Source organism: Pygocentrus nattereri, chromosome 13, assembly GCF_015220715.1.
Source record: "Pygocentrus nattereri isolate fPygNat1 chromosome 13, fPygNat1.pri, whole genome shotgun sequence".
In the NCBI taxonomy this organism is placed as follows: domain Eukaryota; kingdom Metazoa; phylum Chordata; class Actinopteri; order Characiformes; family Serrasalmidae; genus Pygocentrus; species Pygocentrus nattereri.
The window spans coordinates 34,184,004-34,199,886 of record NC_051223.1 but is presented as its reverse complement, the minus strand read 5'-3'; the positions used below and the strand labels follow the sequence as shown (position 1 = coordinate 34,199,886).

General features: G+C 43.4%; 1 protein-coding gene across 1 annotated transcript in view; it reads right to left on the bottom strand.

The window, feature by feature from the left end:
* Positions 1 to 15,883, bottom strand: part of LOC108429440 (disintegrin and metalloproteinase domain-containing protein 12) — a 179,802-nt gene that overhangs the window by 17,655 nt on the left and 146,264 nt on the right. The window contains exons 17-20 of the mRNA XM_017701167.2: positions 10,486 to 10,563; positions 2,081 to 2,189; positions 1,779 to 1,914; positions 1,282 to 1,426 (exon numbers count right to left, since the gene is read on the bottom strand). Coding sequence (XP_017556656.1) covers positions 1,282 to 1,426; positions 1,779 to 1,914; positions 2,081 to 2,189; positions 10,486 to 10,563 — 468 coding nt within the window. The remainder of the gene's footprint in view (positions 1 to 1,281; positions 1,427 to 1,778; positions 1,915 to 2,080; positions 2,190 to 10,485; positions 10,564 to 15,883) is intronic.

Genomic DNA, 15,883 nt, shown 5'->3' with positions numbered 1-15,883 from the left:
TGTCCAATTTACTACCACCATCATTCTTACTGCAGGTTTGTTTTGAGGTGATTTGCTAAAGGAAGGCAGCAAAGTGCCCAGCTTGCTTGGTGAAGGAAGGAACATTTAGAATTTAGAGATCTTCTGAAATAAAAGACTCTGGTGTATTACATAAACATTGTTACATGGGGACAGACACCTAACCCCCAACTGCTCCTCAGGTGCTGTGGATAGGGCTGCCCACCACTTCAGGCAAGTGTGCTCACTGTCCCCTAGTCTGTGTGTGCTCACTAGTGTGTATGTGTTGTTTAACTTCATGGATGGGTGAAATTTCCCCATCGTGGGACTAGTAAGGGTCACTTAAAGTCCCATTCAATCTTCAGTCCATACTGTCCTTATATGGAAACTAAACAGCAATAACATGCCACTGCTTTGCGATGTCACAAAAACCAATATATTTACATATAGCAGCTTATTCAGCAGTTTAGTCCTGTCCATTATTGCTTTAGTTATTAGGAGTTTTTCAGCCTGGACTGGTTTATGAATGAGACACAACATGGAGCAGCCAATTAGAATTTAGGTAATTTAAATATAGTTACATTTAAATATACAATATGTAAATTCACACAATTGTTGTGAGTGGATCACAAGAGAAAAATAAAATGTAAAGAAAATCTAGGATATGAGCACTTTAACAAGTGTGACACACACTGAGATTTGGCCTGTGCAGGTATGGAGCTTTACCAATGCTTCAAGCAGAGCAGAGCTGCAGTTTGCTCTTATTATAAAGCTCTAACAGCTTTCTGTGACGGTCACTACAACACACATACACACACACACACACACACACACACACACTGTTCATCAACATTCTCAGGAGGTCAGTGAGGTGGATTCATCATTATTACTAACAAGCTTGGACAATAAATATGAACAATTTTGTGTGTGTGTGTGTGTCGCCCACATGCTTCAAAGGTTTCGCATTCAGCAGGTGATTGAGATGAAACTGGACTTCTTTTTGACGTTGTTTGTCCACTGTCTGGTTTTTATGCAGAAAGCTGCCTTCAGGCAACAGTGCACTACAGGCGACTGTCATTGGCATTCAGCAGAGACAATGAGCATTAGAATATTAGAATGGCTTGTTTGGCAGTGCTTGTATGTGTGTGTGTGTGTGTGTATGTTTGACAAGATTGATTGTGTGAGTTGACTGATTGATTATATAAGCTGAAAAGAGAAACACACAATGAAATGAAGATTCATTTACACAAAATCAGACACAAAGAGACACATACAAACACATACCTTGTATATACTGGCACTTTGTGATATGGCTGGTGCTTGGCACTGAGGAGACGCCCTGCATGCAGAGTGTGTGTGTGTCCCAGCATGTGTTTGGTTTGTTGAAAATGTGTGCCCAGGACTGTTTGGCCTGTTGGATCCCACTGACCTGCAGCAAAATACAGAAAACAACATGACTCAAGGTCCTGTAGCTTGAAAAAGCTTATTCATAGCTTATTACACGGTTATTGATGGTTTATTACATAAAACCGCCAATCTAGCATTAACCTGCTGAAATTGAAACTTATTCTTTAGTTACTGATATTAGAACTGATGAGTTATATGAGGTGTGAATGTAAACATGCAGGCACGCTGGCCGTTTGCAGCTAAGATTGGTGACCCCTGATTTAGGGGGCTGATTGTTTTCATACAGGCAAAAAGGCCTGAAATCTTAATGACTTTGTTTTCGAGCTTCTTAATGGTGTTTTTCTTGTTGCTGATGACTGTTTTTCTTTTTTTACCTGAGCTTTTCAATGGTGTTTTTCTTGTTGCTGATGAAGAGACCAGCCAGAGTCTTCCTCTTAATGCAGACAATCATCCCCACACACAGCAGGCACAGGAACGCCACCACAATGCCCACCTTCACACTCTCACTGTCTGTATATGGGAAATGTAGCAGTAATTAGAAACACAAGGACAGTAATGTGACCAGTTTTTCCTGTAATGTAAACATTGTAACACATTACAGTTTAAATTCTTGCAATCGCATTACAGTTACTGACTTAATAAGAGTTTCTTTACATGTGATGCGTCACTGCTATACCTGCCAGTCTCATAGGCCCACTGTCCACACTGCCTCCAAACCCAGCTTTATCACAGAACGGAGGAGCCCAGTGCGCCTCACAGTGGCAGTTCTTCTTATTATTACACACCTGAACAGGTAACACAATACACAAACACTGTTGAGGGCAGAGATTCAGAGGTCAGTGAATTAGAGTTATATTTCTGGAGATATATATATATATATATATATATATATATATATATATATATATATATATATCCCTTACATGACTAAAGAGTTCTTCAGTTTGGTGGAGAATGTGTTATAGATCTAAAAAAAACTTTTTGACAATGTCTGGAGGTTAGGGAACCAGCCTTGTGACCAGAAGGTTGCCGCCTCGATTCCCGTGACTGTAGTGCACCTAACCCCCAACTGCTCTCTGGGCGCCATGGATGTGGCTGACCACCGCTCTGGGCAAGCATGCTCACTGCCCCCTAGAGTGTGCGCATTCGCTACTGTGTATGTGGGTGTTTCGCTGCACTGAAGGGTTAAAATGTGGAAGTGAAATTTCGCTGTTATATTGGACCCTTTTGAAAAAGGTTCTGCATAGACCCATCTATGTAATGCAAAGAACTGCAATCATGAATAGGGAGTGTTCATGGTTCTATATAGCACAATTGTCTTTACTAAGGAACTCTTGAAGAACCATAATTTTAAGTGTCCTATTACTACTACCATTAATAATAATAATAATAATAATAATACAGTAGTATATTTGGCATGAGACTATAATTGATGTAAGACTTCTTAGGAGTTTAACCTTTTACTGATACTACAAACTAAAGCCACAGGGAACCTCAAACCCTGTTTTCTTTCTAAGTGGGTTCAACTTGCACTTGCAGGCACAAAGCATACATTTACAAAGTAGGTCCTGTGAGTAACTTTCCAATGGACAATAAATGGCCAGCATATATGGATAATCTAGTGGGTTTCGCTCAGTGTTCCCTGCTTTGCTATTGCTATGTCTAGTTCTGCTTCAGTGGCACAGCAGGCTGGGAACGTTGAACTGAGAGCTGTCAATCATGCAGGCTCATCCGAATATTACGCCACGTTCAGACAGTTCTCAGGTCTCATAAGTGATCTTTAAGCCTTGTTTTATTATATTTCATTTTCTTCACTCAAACTTTACCAAGTGTTTAAAATGACATCCAAATTTTAATATTTACATGGGGTTCCCTGGGACCTCAAACATAGGTGAGTAAAATTGCTCCATCATTCCAAATGACTTTTCTTGAACCCCGATAACAACAGATCAGAAATGGTACAAACCAACCGTGGGGGGGAGCTATAATTGGTTTATACCATTACCTCAGTTAATTAATGCATGCACAGAAGAGGACAGTTACATGAACACACACTAAATACATTCTTAAATGAAATCACTTTTAGAATCATCTCCTTATTTGCAGCTCTTACAACAACTACAACAAAAACACAATACAAAACTTTTCATTCTTATAGCACCTTCAAGATCATACAAGGAGAAATATAACAACAAATCACAGCAAAGCAAAGACACTGAATAAAAACGAACAAGAGAAGCTCAACAGCAGTAAGACAGGGAAGGAAAGTCTGACTGGTAGCAGAGATGAATAAGGAGTGTTCCTGTCAGAGCTCAGCCTCTGAGTCCAGTCTCACTGTATTTCGAATTATGCTTGGACAGACGTGATTTATTGGAAACGGCAAACTATCATTTAGAAAGACTGATTAGAGTGTAGGAGTGCACGGAGTCCGAGCAGTACTCTAACCTTACTTTACATACACGTTTGAAGTTTGATAATTGTTAGATCCTGTGCGCTGATTACCTGGAAATGAAGGATAAAAGGTTAGAGATTGGGTTGTCAGCTCGGAACCAAATCCCATATGACAGAAAATGAAAGAAAAGTTGGAGCTCAGCAAATGAAGCTCTCGATGCATCTCCTTCAGAGAATTCAGAGAGAAAAACACTGGTCGTCACCTGAATGTCAGACATTGTATGATGAGTACCAAACCCATCCTTACATTGTTAAAAAATGCCTCTAGTCCCTGTTTAAGCAGGGCTAAAAGAAGTCTATAGTCTGAAATAATTAGATATACTAGGGTTTAAACTGTAGTATGAACACAGTGTTAGAACTCATGTCTAACGTCTGTCCTTCATAATGTTAACAAGTTCAAATACAGGACTTCCCAAACAGCTCCAGTCACTTCTAGATGAGTTCAGTGACCCATGTGTTAATTCTGTAGCTCTAAAAGTGGACTGTCTCTACACCATCCACCCACAGCAGTGTCCCTGTTTTTAAAATTCTAACAACTTTCCTCTCTCCCTCTCTCCTTCTCTCTCCCTCTCTCCTTCTCTCTCTCTCTCTCTCTCTCTCTATCTATATATATATATATATATATATATATATATATATATATATATATATATATATTTCTTTCTCTCTCCCTCTCCCTCTCTTTCCCTCTGTCTCCTTCTTTCTCTCTCTTTCTTTCTCTCTCCCTCTCCCCGTCTGACTCCTTCTTTCTCTCTCTCTCTATCTCTTACTCTTTCTTTCTCTCTCCCTCTCTCCTTCTTTCTCTTTCTCTCTCTCCCTCACTCTTTCTTTCTCTCTCCCCCTTTCTCTTCCCTCTCTCTCTACCTTTCTTTCTCTCTCTCCCTCCCCATCTCTCTCCCTCTTTCTCTCCCTCTTTCTTTCTCTCTCTCTCTAACTCTCTCTCCCTCCCTTCTTTCTCCCCCCTCTCTCTCTCCCTCTCTCCTTCTTTCTCTCTCTCTCCCTCTCCCTCACTCTATCTTTCTTTCTCTCTCTCTCCTTCCCCATCTCTCTCCCTCTTTCTCTCTCTTCCCCCTCTCCCTCTCCCTCTTTCTTTCTCTCTCTCTCCCTGTCTCTCCCTCTCTCTCTCTCCCTCTCTATCTTTCTCTCTCCCTCCCCCTCTCTCTCTGCTTCTGTCTGTCTCTCCCTCTCTCTCTCCCTCTTTCTCTCTCTCTCTCCCTCACTCTCTCCCCCTCTGTATCTTTCTTTCTCTCTCACTCTCTCTCTCTCCTTCTGTCTGTCTCTCCCCCTCTCTCTCCCTCTATCTTTCTTTCTATCTCTTCTTCTCTCTTCCCCTCTCCCTTTCTATCTTTCTCTCTCTCCCCCTCTCTCCCTCTTTCTCTCTCTCTCTTTCTCTCCCTCTCCCTCACTCTCTCCCCCCTCTTTCCCTCTCTCTCTCTGCCTCTATCTCCCTCTATCTTTCTTTCTCTCTCTCCCTTTCTCTCTCATTCTGTCTGCCCCCCTCCCTCTTCTCCTCTCTAGCTCTCTCTCTCCCCCCTCCCTTTTTCTCTCTCCCTCTCTCTCTATCTTTCTTTCTTTCTATCTCTTCTTCTCTCTTCCCCTCTCCCTTTATATCTTTCTCTCTCTCTCTCCCCCTCTCTATCTCCCTCTACCTCACTCACTCTCCCCCTCTCTCTCTCCCTCTGTATCTCTTTCTTTCTCTCTCTCCCTCTATCTCCCTTTCTCTCTCTCGTTCTGTCCCTCCCTCTTCTCCTCTCTCTAGCTCTCTCTCTCTCCCCCTCCCTTTCTCTCTCTCCCTCTCTCTCTCCTTCTATCTGTCTCCCACTTCTCTCCTGCTTCTTTCTTTCTCTCTCCCTCGTTCTCTTCCCCATCTCTCTCCCTCTCTCTGTCTTTCTTTCTCTCTGTCTCCCTCTGTATCTTTCTTTCTCTCTGTCTCCCTCTGTATCTTTCTTTCTCTCTCCCTCTCCTTCTGTCTGTCTCTCCCTCTCTCTCTATCTTTCTCCCTCTCTCCTTCCCTCTCTCTCTCTCTCCCTCTCCCTCGCTCTTTCTCTCTCTCTCCCCGCTCTCTCTCTCCCCCTCTCTCTATTTTTCTTTCTCTCTCTCCCTGTCTCTCTCCCTCCCTTCTCTCTCTCCCCTCTCCCTCTCTCTTTCTCCCCCCTCTCTCTATCTTTCTTTCTCTCTCCCTCTCCCTCTCCTTCTGTCTGTCTCTCCCTCTCTCTCTATCTTTCTTTCTCCCTCTCTCCTTCCCTCTCTCTCTCTCCCTCTCCCTCGCTCTTTCTCTCTCTCTCCCCGCTCTCTCTCTCCCCCCTCTCTCTATTTTTCTTTCTCTCTCTCCCTGTCTCTCTCCCTCCCTTCTCTCTCTCCCCTCTCCCTCTCTCTTTCTCCCCCCTCTCTCTCTCTCCCTCTCTCTCTCCCTCTCTCTCTCCCTGCTGTCTCTCTCCCTCTCTCTCTATTTTTCTTTCTCTCTCTCCCTGTCTCTCTCCCTCCCTTCTCTCTCTCCCCTCTCCCTCTCTTTCTCCCCCCTCTCTCTATCTTTCTTTCTCTCTCTCCCCCTCTCTCTCCCTATCCCTCACTCTCTTTCTTTCTCTCTCCCTTTCTCTTCCCCCTCTCTCTCTATCTTTCTTTCTCTCTGTCTCCCTCTTTCTCTTCCCCCTCTATCTTTCTTTCTCTCTGTCTCCCTCTTTCTTTCTCCCCCCCTCTCTCTTTCTCTCTCTCCCTCTTCCCCCCCTCTCTCTCCCTCTCTCTCTTTCTTTCTCTCTCCCCCTCTCTCCCTCCCCCTCTCTCTCTCCCTCTTTCTTTCTCCCTCTGTCTGTCTCTCCCTCTCTCTTTCTTTCTCTCTCTCCCCCCTCTCTCTTCCCCCCTCTCTCTCTGTCTTTCTTTCTCTCTCCCTCGCTCTCTCCCCATCTCTCTCCCCCTCTTTCTTCCCCCCTTTCTCTCTATCTTTCTTTCTCCCTCTCTTTCTCTCCTCTCTCTCTCCCTCTTTTTTCTCTCTCTCCTTCTGTCTGTCTCTCCCTCTCTCTCCTTCTTTCTCTCTCTCCCTCCCCAGAAAGTGATAGGAAGCAGATGTGCAGCTTGACAAAACACGATCTTGAACTGGAGAGTTCATTCATGGAACTTCTCTCTATCATTCTCTCTCTCTTCCTTTTTCCATGAGTTGTCTACCTTAGTATACATCCAAGTGTACAACATGGATACACACACACACACACACACACACACACACATTATCTATTATATATTATATATTGTCACAGGGGGTGCTGGGGCCTATCCTAAGCGGTCACTGGGCGGAAGGCAGGAAGCACCCTGGACAGGTCACCAGTCCATCACAGAGAAAACATGAACAGTTTCTTAAAATTTATGTTCAGATTTTTTTGTTATAGCTTTGGCTCCGAGCGCTGGGTTTGGAATGAAACACGGACTATGAGCTCAAAGTGCTGAATCTCAGAATGACCAGTATTTTAATACTGAGGGTAACTTTTCAGTCATTTACTCCTACGTCCTGGATAGTGTTCTTGATCTGTACAGCAGTTTTTCTTCATGACTGAAAATGCTAATCAATGCTGTGGTTTCCAATGTCTGCCAGCTTTTTTTTCTTTTTTTTTTGCTATTGCTAAGAACCAGTGTGCTCCTGAATCTAAACAGTACGGTTGATTTTGACACTGTGCACACTGATAGTCAAGCACTTTGTTAATCATTCAAGGTGTCAGTATTCGAATACTGACATCACTATTCAGGTAGAAGTTGACGTAGAAACCAAGCCAACAATCCAGTAAAAAGTAGATTTGATGTTTTAAAAAATGGACTGTGAAACGTGGCCGTTCCGCTTGCATTCACAAGTAAGTATGTATATAATCCTTTGCTACCATGAAACATGAGCGCCTTAACGTGAACATGTTGCCAAAGACGTTTCATAAAGGATGCAACCGCAAAAGCAGAGGCAGTGGCTTTTTTGCTAACGAGGCATATTTTTCTGATGGATGAATACGCTGCCACATCATCCACTGAGGAGAAGAGCAAAAATGGAAGAAAAGCACACGTACATACTTTTATTTGCTCTTATAAAAAAGTGCAATATATGTGCTAAATATATTGAACAGTTGTGGAATGTTTCAATACATGCGAATATATGCCTTGTGGTTGATATATTAAGCAGAAATTTGGTAATGTAACACGGGGGAGCGATGATGAGGCGGACGCATACGCTGAGAAACGTGTGATTTATAAGGGGCAGATCCATAATCAGGGTCTAAACAGTCTAGGGTCAAAGGGCCAACACGGAGAGATCGAGGGACAGACTTTACAAAAAGGAACACAGACTAGACAAACAACCAAGGCCAGAAGAAACAACACCATACAAACACCAGCAACTAACAAGGGAAAACATAGGGCTTAAATACAAGAACAAAGAGGGTTAACAAGACACAGGTGAGAACAATCAAGGGCGGAGTCTAGAAACAAGGGGCAGAACAGGGAAGAATCAAAACAAGGCAGCACATGGACAAGACCAGAGGTAAACAAAATCACATGGAAGACTGGGAGGGACCAATGGTGACAGTTAAAATCCCGCTCAACCTAATGAGAAACTGTAGTGCATAGATCAGGTTTTGTTAATATACGTAAATTAATCAAACGGACAGCTACAATGTTTGTTTAGAGTGGCTACATAACTAAGTTCATTAAGTTTCCAGATTAAAATGCTCCACTACTTTGTTGTTGTAGCTAGGCAGGTTGGAATGGGAATATGTTTTTATAATGTGACCATTCACACACAAATAAAATAAATATTCTCTAACATTAACTGTACGATCCTATTTACATATTTTGACATAACCTGAGAACATTGTCAATACAATAATTCATTAGGACTTTTGCCAAAGATCTGTAAACATTATCCATGGACAGTTCAATATTTATCGTTGCTGACCAAAAAAAAAGTGTCTACAAATTAGTAATGGTACAGGAGAAGGCAAAAAATGGGCTTTATTTGTAGCGTAGGTTAATATAATGAGATTTAATTCCAAGTATTTCTAGAGCATTTCTATTGGTCTAATTATCATGAAAGTTTCACACATTTACACACATGTAAAACAACTGCTGTGTTCAAATGATGTAAAATACCCAAAAATGGGAAAAAATGGAAATATATGTCGTTGTTTTTTGGACAGGGATATCATCACAATCCCCTAAATGGCTGGGGCTGGTTTATTCTTTGTAACAAAGCACCTGAACTGTATTAAAGAAAAGCAGTGTGGTGAATATGTATCATGGAAGCACTGAGAGTTTTCAGCACCGGTTCACTGTGAACCTACAAAACGAGCACAGATCTAACCAGCTTAGTGTTATAGCATCAACACATCACCATGGGACACATTTTGGAGAAGTCAGTGACAGCTGAAATGCGACGGAGAAACAAATCAGAGAGATTTTTCAGTGTTTGTTTGGGAACGAGGAGCATAACATAATTTCCACATTTTCAATTTCACACTGCAGAGGCAGGTCTTGTTTCACGCTATGGGGAAATATTGAAGGAATCCTGCATCAGCGCTTACGCCACTTTCAGAAATCATCACCTTCACTAGGACGGAGAGCACAGCTGTGACGAGAGCAGTGCTCTAATTTCTGAAGTGCCTCTTCCAATCTACACATTTCAAACCTGCCTGTCCCACTGATGAAATGCACACAGACCGACTGGCTTTTCTCCCACCAAGCCAAGCCCACCCATACATTTCAGCTTTGTGGCCACACAAGGACAACTGGCTCGCACTCAGACTAAGATGAATGGCTGTTTAAGACGGACCAGAATGAAGCTATTACCGTGAATTGATTGAGGTGTTGAGAAGGCTGGGAGATTGATAGCAGGGTACTGTTGCATTAGAGAGGCAACTCACACATGGAGACTATATTATAGAACTATAGGCTCAGTGGAAAAGAGAGAGAGCGGGAGAGAGACATGGATGCAGAAAGCAGGAGACAGAAAAACAAAAAGAGAGAACACAAAGGGTTAGAGAAGGAAATAGATAGAGAAATAGACGGAAAGAGACCAAGAAAAGGAGAGAGACAGAGAAAGGGCTAGAGAATGAAACAGAGTCTGAGAGAGGGAGATAGAAAGGAGACAAAAAGAGAAAGAGAGAGAGAGCAGTGAGTAGGACACTGAATAAACTACTTGAATAAAAGTTCACTATACTATAAAACTTTAATAGGCATTTTCTAATGTCTAGCAGTAACACTACCATGCATACCTAAGAAGTCCAGATTTGATTAATAATGTAGCTAAAACTTCAGCCTCATACGTCATAATGCATGTTCTATTTTTGTATTCATGATATATTCAGCTCTAACTAGGGTTGTATGTATTATTTTTAAAACATTTTTAAACTTATTTTTGGAATTTGCAAAAGTACAGCCTGACTGGGACCTTTAAGGACTGGACTGAGAACCTGGAAATACAAAGCTTTAACTCTCTTCAGGTTAATGAGCAGAATCAGGTGTGTAAGCGCAGGATGAACACTGAACCGTTCAGGACTGTGGTTGGCCAGCACCTGGACTGAGAAGTTGCAATAACTGACACCATGTAAATGAGGGGAAATCAGCATGTTTGTGGAGCAGAATTAAAAAAAAAACCCATCTTACCCCTCGTCCGCTGCACTTTGCTGAACACTCGTGGACCCCGAACACACTGACGTTCTGACACTGGCGGTTCAGACACATCTACAGGGACAGAGAGAGAGAGAGAGAGAGAAAGAGAGAGAAAGGGAAAGAGAACAGAGTGAGAGAGAGAGAGAGCGAAAGGGAAAGAGGGAAAGAGTGAGAGCGAGAGAGAGAGAGAGACAGAGAGAGAGAGAGAGAGAGAGAGAGAGAGAGAGAGAGAGAGAGAGAGAGAGAGAGCGAAAGGGAAAGAGGGAAAGAGTGAGAGCGAGAGAGAGAGATAGAGAGAGAGAGAGAGAGAGAGAGAGAGAGAGAGACAGAGAGAGACAGAGAGAGAGAGAGAGAGAGAGAGAGAGAGAGAGAGAGAGAGAGAGAGAGACAGAGAGAGAGAGAGAGAGAGAGAAATGGTAAATTAAATCATACAGTTTATATAGATATGTCACTGGATACTTTATTAGGATGCAATGCAAGTACCAAATCAGCTGATCATGTGTCAGCAGTGCAGAGAATAAAATCACGTAGACACATTCAAGAGCTTCAGTTATCTTCACATCAAACATCATAATTTCAGAAAAAACTGCATATTTGCTTGAACTAGACACCAGGCATCTTTTCTGTTTTGTGTAACTGCTAGGCCATAAATTGTTGTTAGGGGAGGGGGTCAAAACGCATACTATGCTGCACTGCATGCTGGGGACTGTAGTGCATCCCAGGGTGAAACGGGCTAATAAGAACACAAAGTTCAAATAATTTTGCAGGCGAAATAGGACTGTGCCACAGGCCCACGGGCCCTGTGTTTGACACACAGGCTTTAGAGTCTGTGTGGAAACTTTGTTGATGCCCGGAGGAGAATGGTGAATCATGTCTGAAAGCAACACATTCATTTGAGGCAGATGGGATCACACTGGGTTCCACTCCTCTCAGCCAAGAACAGGAATCTGAGGCTATCTATGGCGGGCCCAGGCTTACTAAAACTAGGCACTTGAAGAAAACGTCACCTGGTTTGACGAATCAGCAGAATTTGGTGTAAACAGTGTAAATCCGTAGATCCAACCTGCCTTGGATCAACAGTTCAAGCTGGTGGTGGTGGTGCAGTGGTGTAGGGGAATGTTATCTCAGCACATACTGGGTCTCCTAATACCAGCTGAGCATCGGTATATAACCATTCAATGGTCACAATTAATCCATCGTCTAATGGCTACTTTCAGCATAATAATTCACTTTGTCACAAAGAACAAGTCATCTTAACCTGGCTCTGTGAGCATGACAATGAATTAGGCATACTTCACTGGCCTCTCTAGTCACCAGGTCAGAATCCTCTGGGATGCAGTAAAACAGGAGATTCACAGCATGAATGTCCAGCTGACAAATCTGCAGCAATTATGTGGTGCAACCATATTAACATACACTAGAATCTCTAGGCAATGTTTCCAGCACCTTGTTGAATCCATGTAATGAAGAGAGAGAGAAAATGGCTCAGTAAGTGCACAGAGAGAGTGAGTGTGTGATTGAGTGGGTGACAGAGAGAGTGAGGGAGAGAGTGAGTGTGTAGCTGAGTGTGGTCAGAGTAGTTAACTCTGACCACATCAAGCCTTTTCTTTTAAACTGAGCAGGACACTCATTCTACACAGACTGTTCTTCCATGTCCAATTAGAGCTGCGGTCAGAAATCTGTCCCCAGTCCACTCCACCCAAATATAATGAGATTTAGGAACAAGCTGCCATATAGTCATCCAAACGCTGAGTAATCAATGGTGTTCAAGAGAGCAGAAGGCTGGGACAACTGACATACAACTGACCTATCCATACCTTATCCATAAATGTGTCCTTTCATAGCTATTGTTGTGTGGAATGTTCAGAAGGCTCAATGTTATGTAGCGACTCTGAAGAAAGATGATAAGGATCACTTCCTCATAAGCTTGAATGGGATTTATTTCAAAGTTCTTTAAAGCTCGTCCAGCCTTGTAACAGTTACTATGAAAGAAATGTGCGGGAAGAGCAGGGAGGTAAATTAATTAGGTCTTGTCCTGGAGACAATAAGTGATAGAGAGACAGCAACTCAACAGGCCAGACAGACATACATACACATACTAGAGTCTGAAATATCTGCCTGAACCTGATGGGTCCCAACTAATCACATCAGTTTCAGGGTCACGTTCAGTCAGGTTTGTAAATCATTTCTCAAATATGTGGTGGGCTCAGATGAGGTTCGGATTTCGTTACCCCGTTTTTTTCCAGCTGCAATTACTCTTTACTTTTCCTCCCTACTTTCTCTACCTTAAAAAAAGAGTTACCAACTCGTGAATTTAGCACCAGAGTCCACAAAGCCTGCGCTTGTAAAAAAAAAGCTGCACATTATGGAAAGGCAATGGTACAATATTATTTTGTATTATTTTTATGGAATTTATCCGTGAAAATGACAGCTGTTCTTTAACTAATTTAAATGTTATTCTGTCAGGCTTTATTCAGCACTTTGGGTGGTGATGGGTTGGTTTGGTTCAATTTTTTACAAAATTCCTGTTTGAGATTTGGACTCAACACTTGATAATGTGTTTGAGGTCAGGTCAGGCTTGGACTGAATTTTGTTGGGCTTATGTAGAACTTGAACTGGGTTTGGACAGAATTTTGTTGGGCTTAGGTAGAACTTTGGTCAGGTTTGGACAGAATTTTGTTGGGCTTGTGTAGAGCTGGGGTCAGGTTTGGACAGAATTTTGTTGGGCTTGTGTAGCGCTTGGGTCAGGTTTAGACAGAATTTTGTTGGGCTTGTGTAGAGCTGGGGTCAGGTTTGGACAGAATTTTGTTGGGCTTGTGTAGAGCTGGGGTCAGGTTTGGACAGAATTTTGTTGGGCTTGTGTAGAGCTGGGGTCAGGTTTGGACAGAATTTTGTTGGGCTTGTGTAGCGCTTGGGTCAGGTTTGGACAGAATTTTGTTGGGCTTGTGTAGAGCTGGAGTCAGGTTTGGACAGAATTTTGTTGGGCTTGTGTAGAGCTGGGGTCAGGTTTGGACAGAATTTTGTTGGGCTTATGTAGAACTTTGGTCAGGTTTGGACAGAATTTTGTTGGGCTTATGTAGAGCTGGGGTCAGGTTTGGACAGAATTTTGTTGGGCTTGTGTAGAGCTGGGGTCAGGTTTGGACAGAATTTTGTTGGGCTTGTGTAGCGCTTGGGTAAGGTTTGGACAGAATTTTGTTGGGCTTGTGTAGCGCTTGGGTCAGGTTTGGACAGAATTTTGTTGGGGTTGTGTAGAGCTGGGGTCAGGTTTGGACAGAATTTTGTTGGGCTTGTGTAGCGCTGGGGTCAGGTTTGGACAGAATTTTGTTGGGCTTGTGTAGAGTTTGGGTCAGGTTTGGACAGAATTTTGTTGGGCTTATGTAGCGCTTGGGTCAGGTTTGGACAGAATTTTGTTGGGCTTGTGTAGAGCTGGGGTCAGGTTTGGACAGAATTTTGTTGGGCTTGTGTAGAGCTGGGGTCAGGTTTGGACAGAATTTTGTTGGGCTTGTGTAGCGCTTGGGTCAGGTTTGGACAGAATTTTGTTGGGCTTGTGTAGCGCTTGGGTCAGGTTTGGACAGAATTTTGTTGGGCTTGTGTAGAGCTGGGGTCAGGTTTGGACAGAATTTTGTTGGGCTTGTGTAGAGCTGGGGTCAGGTTTGGACAGAATTTTGTTGGGCTTATGTAGAGCTGGGGTCAGGTTTGGACAGAATTTTGTTGGGCTTGTGTAGAGCTGGGGTCAGGTTTGGACAGAATTTTGTTGGGCTTGTGTAGCGCTTGGGTCAGGTTTGGACAGAATTTTGTTGGGCTTGTGTAGCGCTTGGGTCAGGTTTGGACAGAATTTTGTTGGGCTTGTGTAGAGCTGGGGTCAGGTTTGGACAGAATTTTGTTGGGCTTGTGTAGAGCTTGGGTCAGGTTTGGACAGAATTTTGTTGGGCTTGTGTAGCGCTTGGGTCAGGTTTGGACAGAATTTTGTTGGGCTTGTGTAGCGCTTGGGTCAGGTTTGGACAGAATTTTGTTGGGCTTGTGTAGAGCTGGGGTCAGGTTTGGACAGAATTTTGTTGGGCTTGTGTAGCGCTTGGGTCAGGTTTGGACAGAATTTTGTTGGGCTTGTGTAGCGCTTGGGTCAGGTTTGGACAGAATTTTGTTGGGCTTGTGTAGAGCTGGGGTCAGGTTTGGACAGAATTTTGTTGGGCTTGTGTAGAGCTGGGGTCAGGTTTGGACAGAATTTTGTTGGGCTTGTGTAGCGCTTGGGTCAGGTTTGGACAGAATTTTGTTGGGCTTGTGTAGCGCTTGGGTCAGGTTTGGACAGAATTTTGTTGGGCTTGTGTAGAGCTGGGGTCAGGTTTGGACAGAATTTTGTTGGGCTTGTGTAGAGCTGGGGTCAGGTTTGGACAGAATTTTGTTGGGCTTATGTAGAGCTGGGGTCAGGTTTGGACAGAATTTTGTTGGGCTTGTGTAGAGCTGGGGTCAGGTTTGGACAGAATTTTGTTGGGCTTGTGTAGAGCTGGGGTCAGGTTTGGACAGAATTTTGTTGGGCTTATGTAGAGCTGGGGTCAGGTTTGGACAGAATTTTGTTGGGCTTGTGTAGAGCTGGGGTCAGGTTTGGACAGAATTTTGTTGGGCTTGTGTAGCGCTTGGGTCAGGTTTGGACAGAATTTTGTTGGGCTTATGTAGAGCTGGGGTCAGTTTTGGACAGAATTTTGTTGGGCTTGTGTAGCGCTTGGGTCAGGTTTGGACAGAACTTTGTTGGGCTTATGTAGAGCTGGGGTCAGGTTTGGACAGAATTTTGTTGGGCTTATGTAGCGCTTGGGTCAGGTTTGGACAGAATTTTGTTGGGCTTGTGTAGCGCTTGGGTCAGGTTTGGACAGAATTTTGTTGGGCTTATGTAGCGCTTGGGTCAGGTTTGGACAGAATTTTGTTGGGCTTGTGTAGCGCTTGGGTCAGGTTTGGACAGAATTTTGTTGGGCTTGTGTAGCGCTTGGGTCAGGTTTGGACAGAATTTTGTTGGGCTTATGTAGCACTTTGGTCAGGTTTGGACAGAATTTTGTTGGGCTTGTGTAGCGCTTGGGTCAAGTTTGGACAGAATTTTGTTGGGCTTATGTAGAGCTGGGGTCAGGTTTGGACAGAATTTTGTTGGGCTTGTGTAGAGCTGGGGTCAGGTTTGGACAGAATTTTGTTGGGCTTGTGTAGCGCTGGGGTCAGGTTTGGACAGAATTTTGTTGGGCTTATGTAGAGCTGGGGTCAGGTTTGGACAGAATTTTGTTGGGCTTATGTAGCACTTTGGTCAGGTTTGGACAGAATTTTGTTGGGCTTGTGTAGCGCTTGGGTCAGGTTTGGACAGAATTTTGTTGGGCTTATGTAGAGCTGGGGTCAGGTTTGGACAGAATTTTGTTGG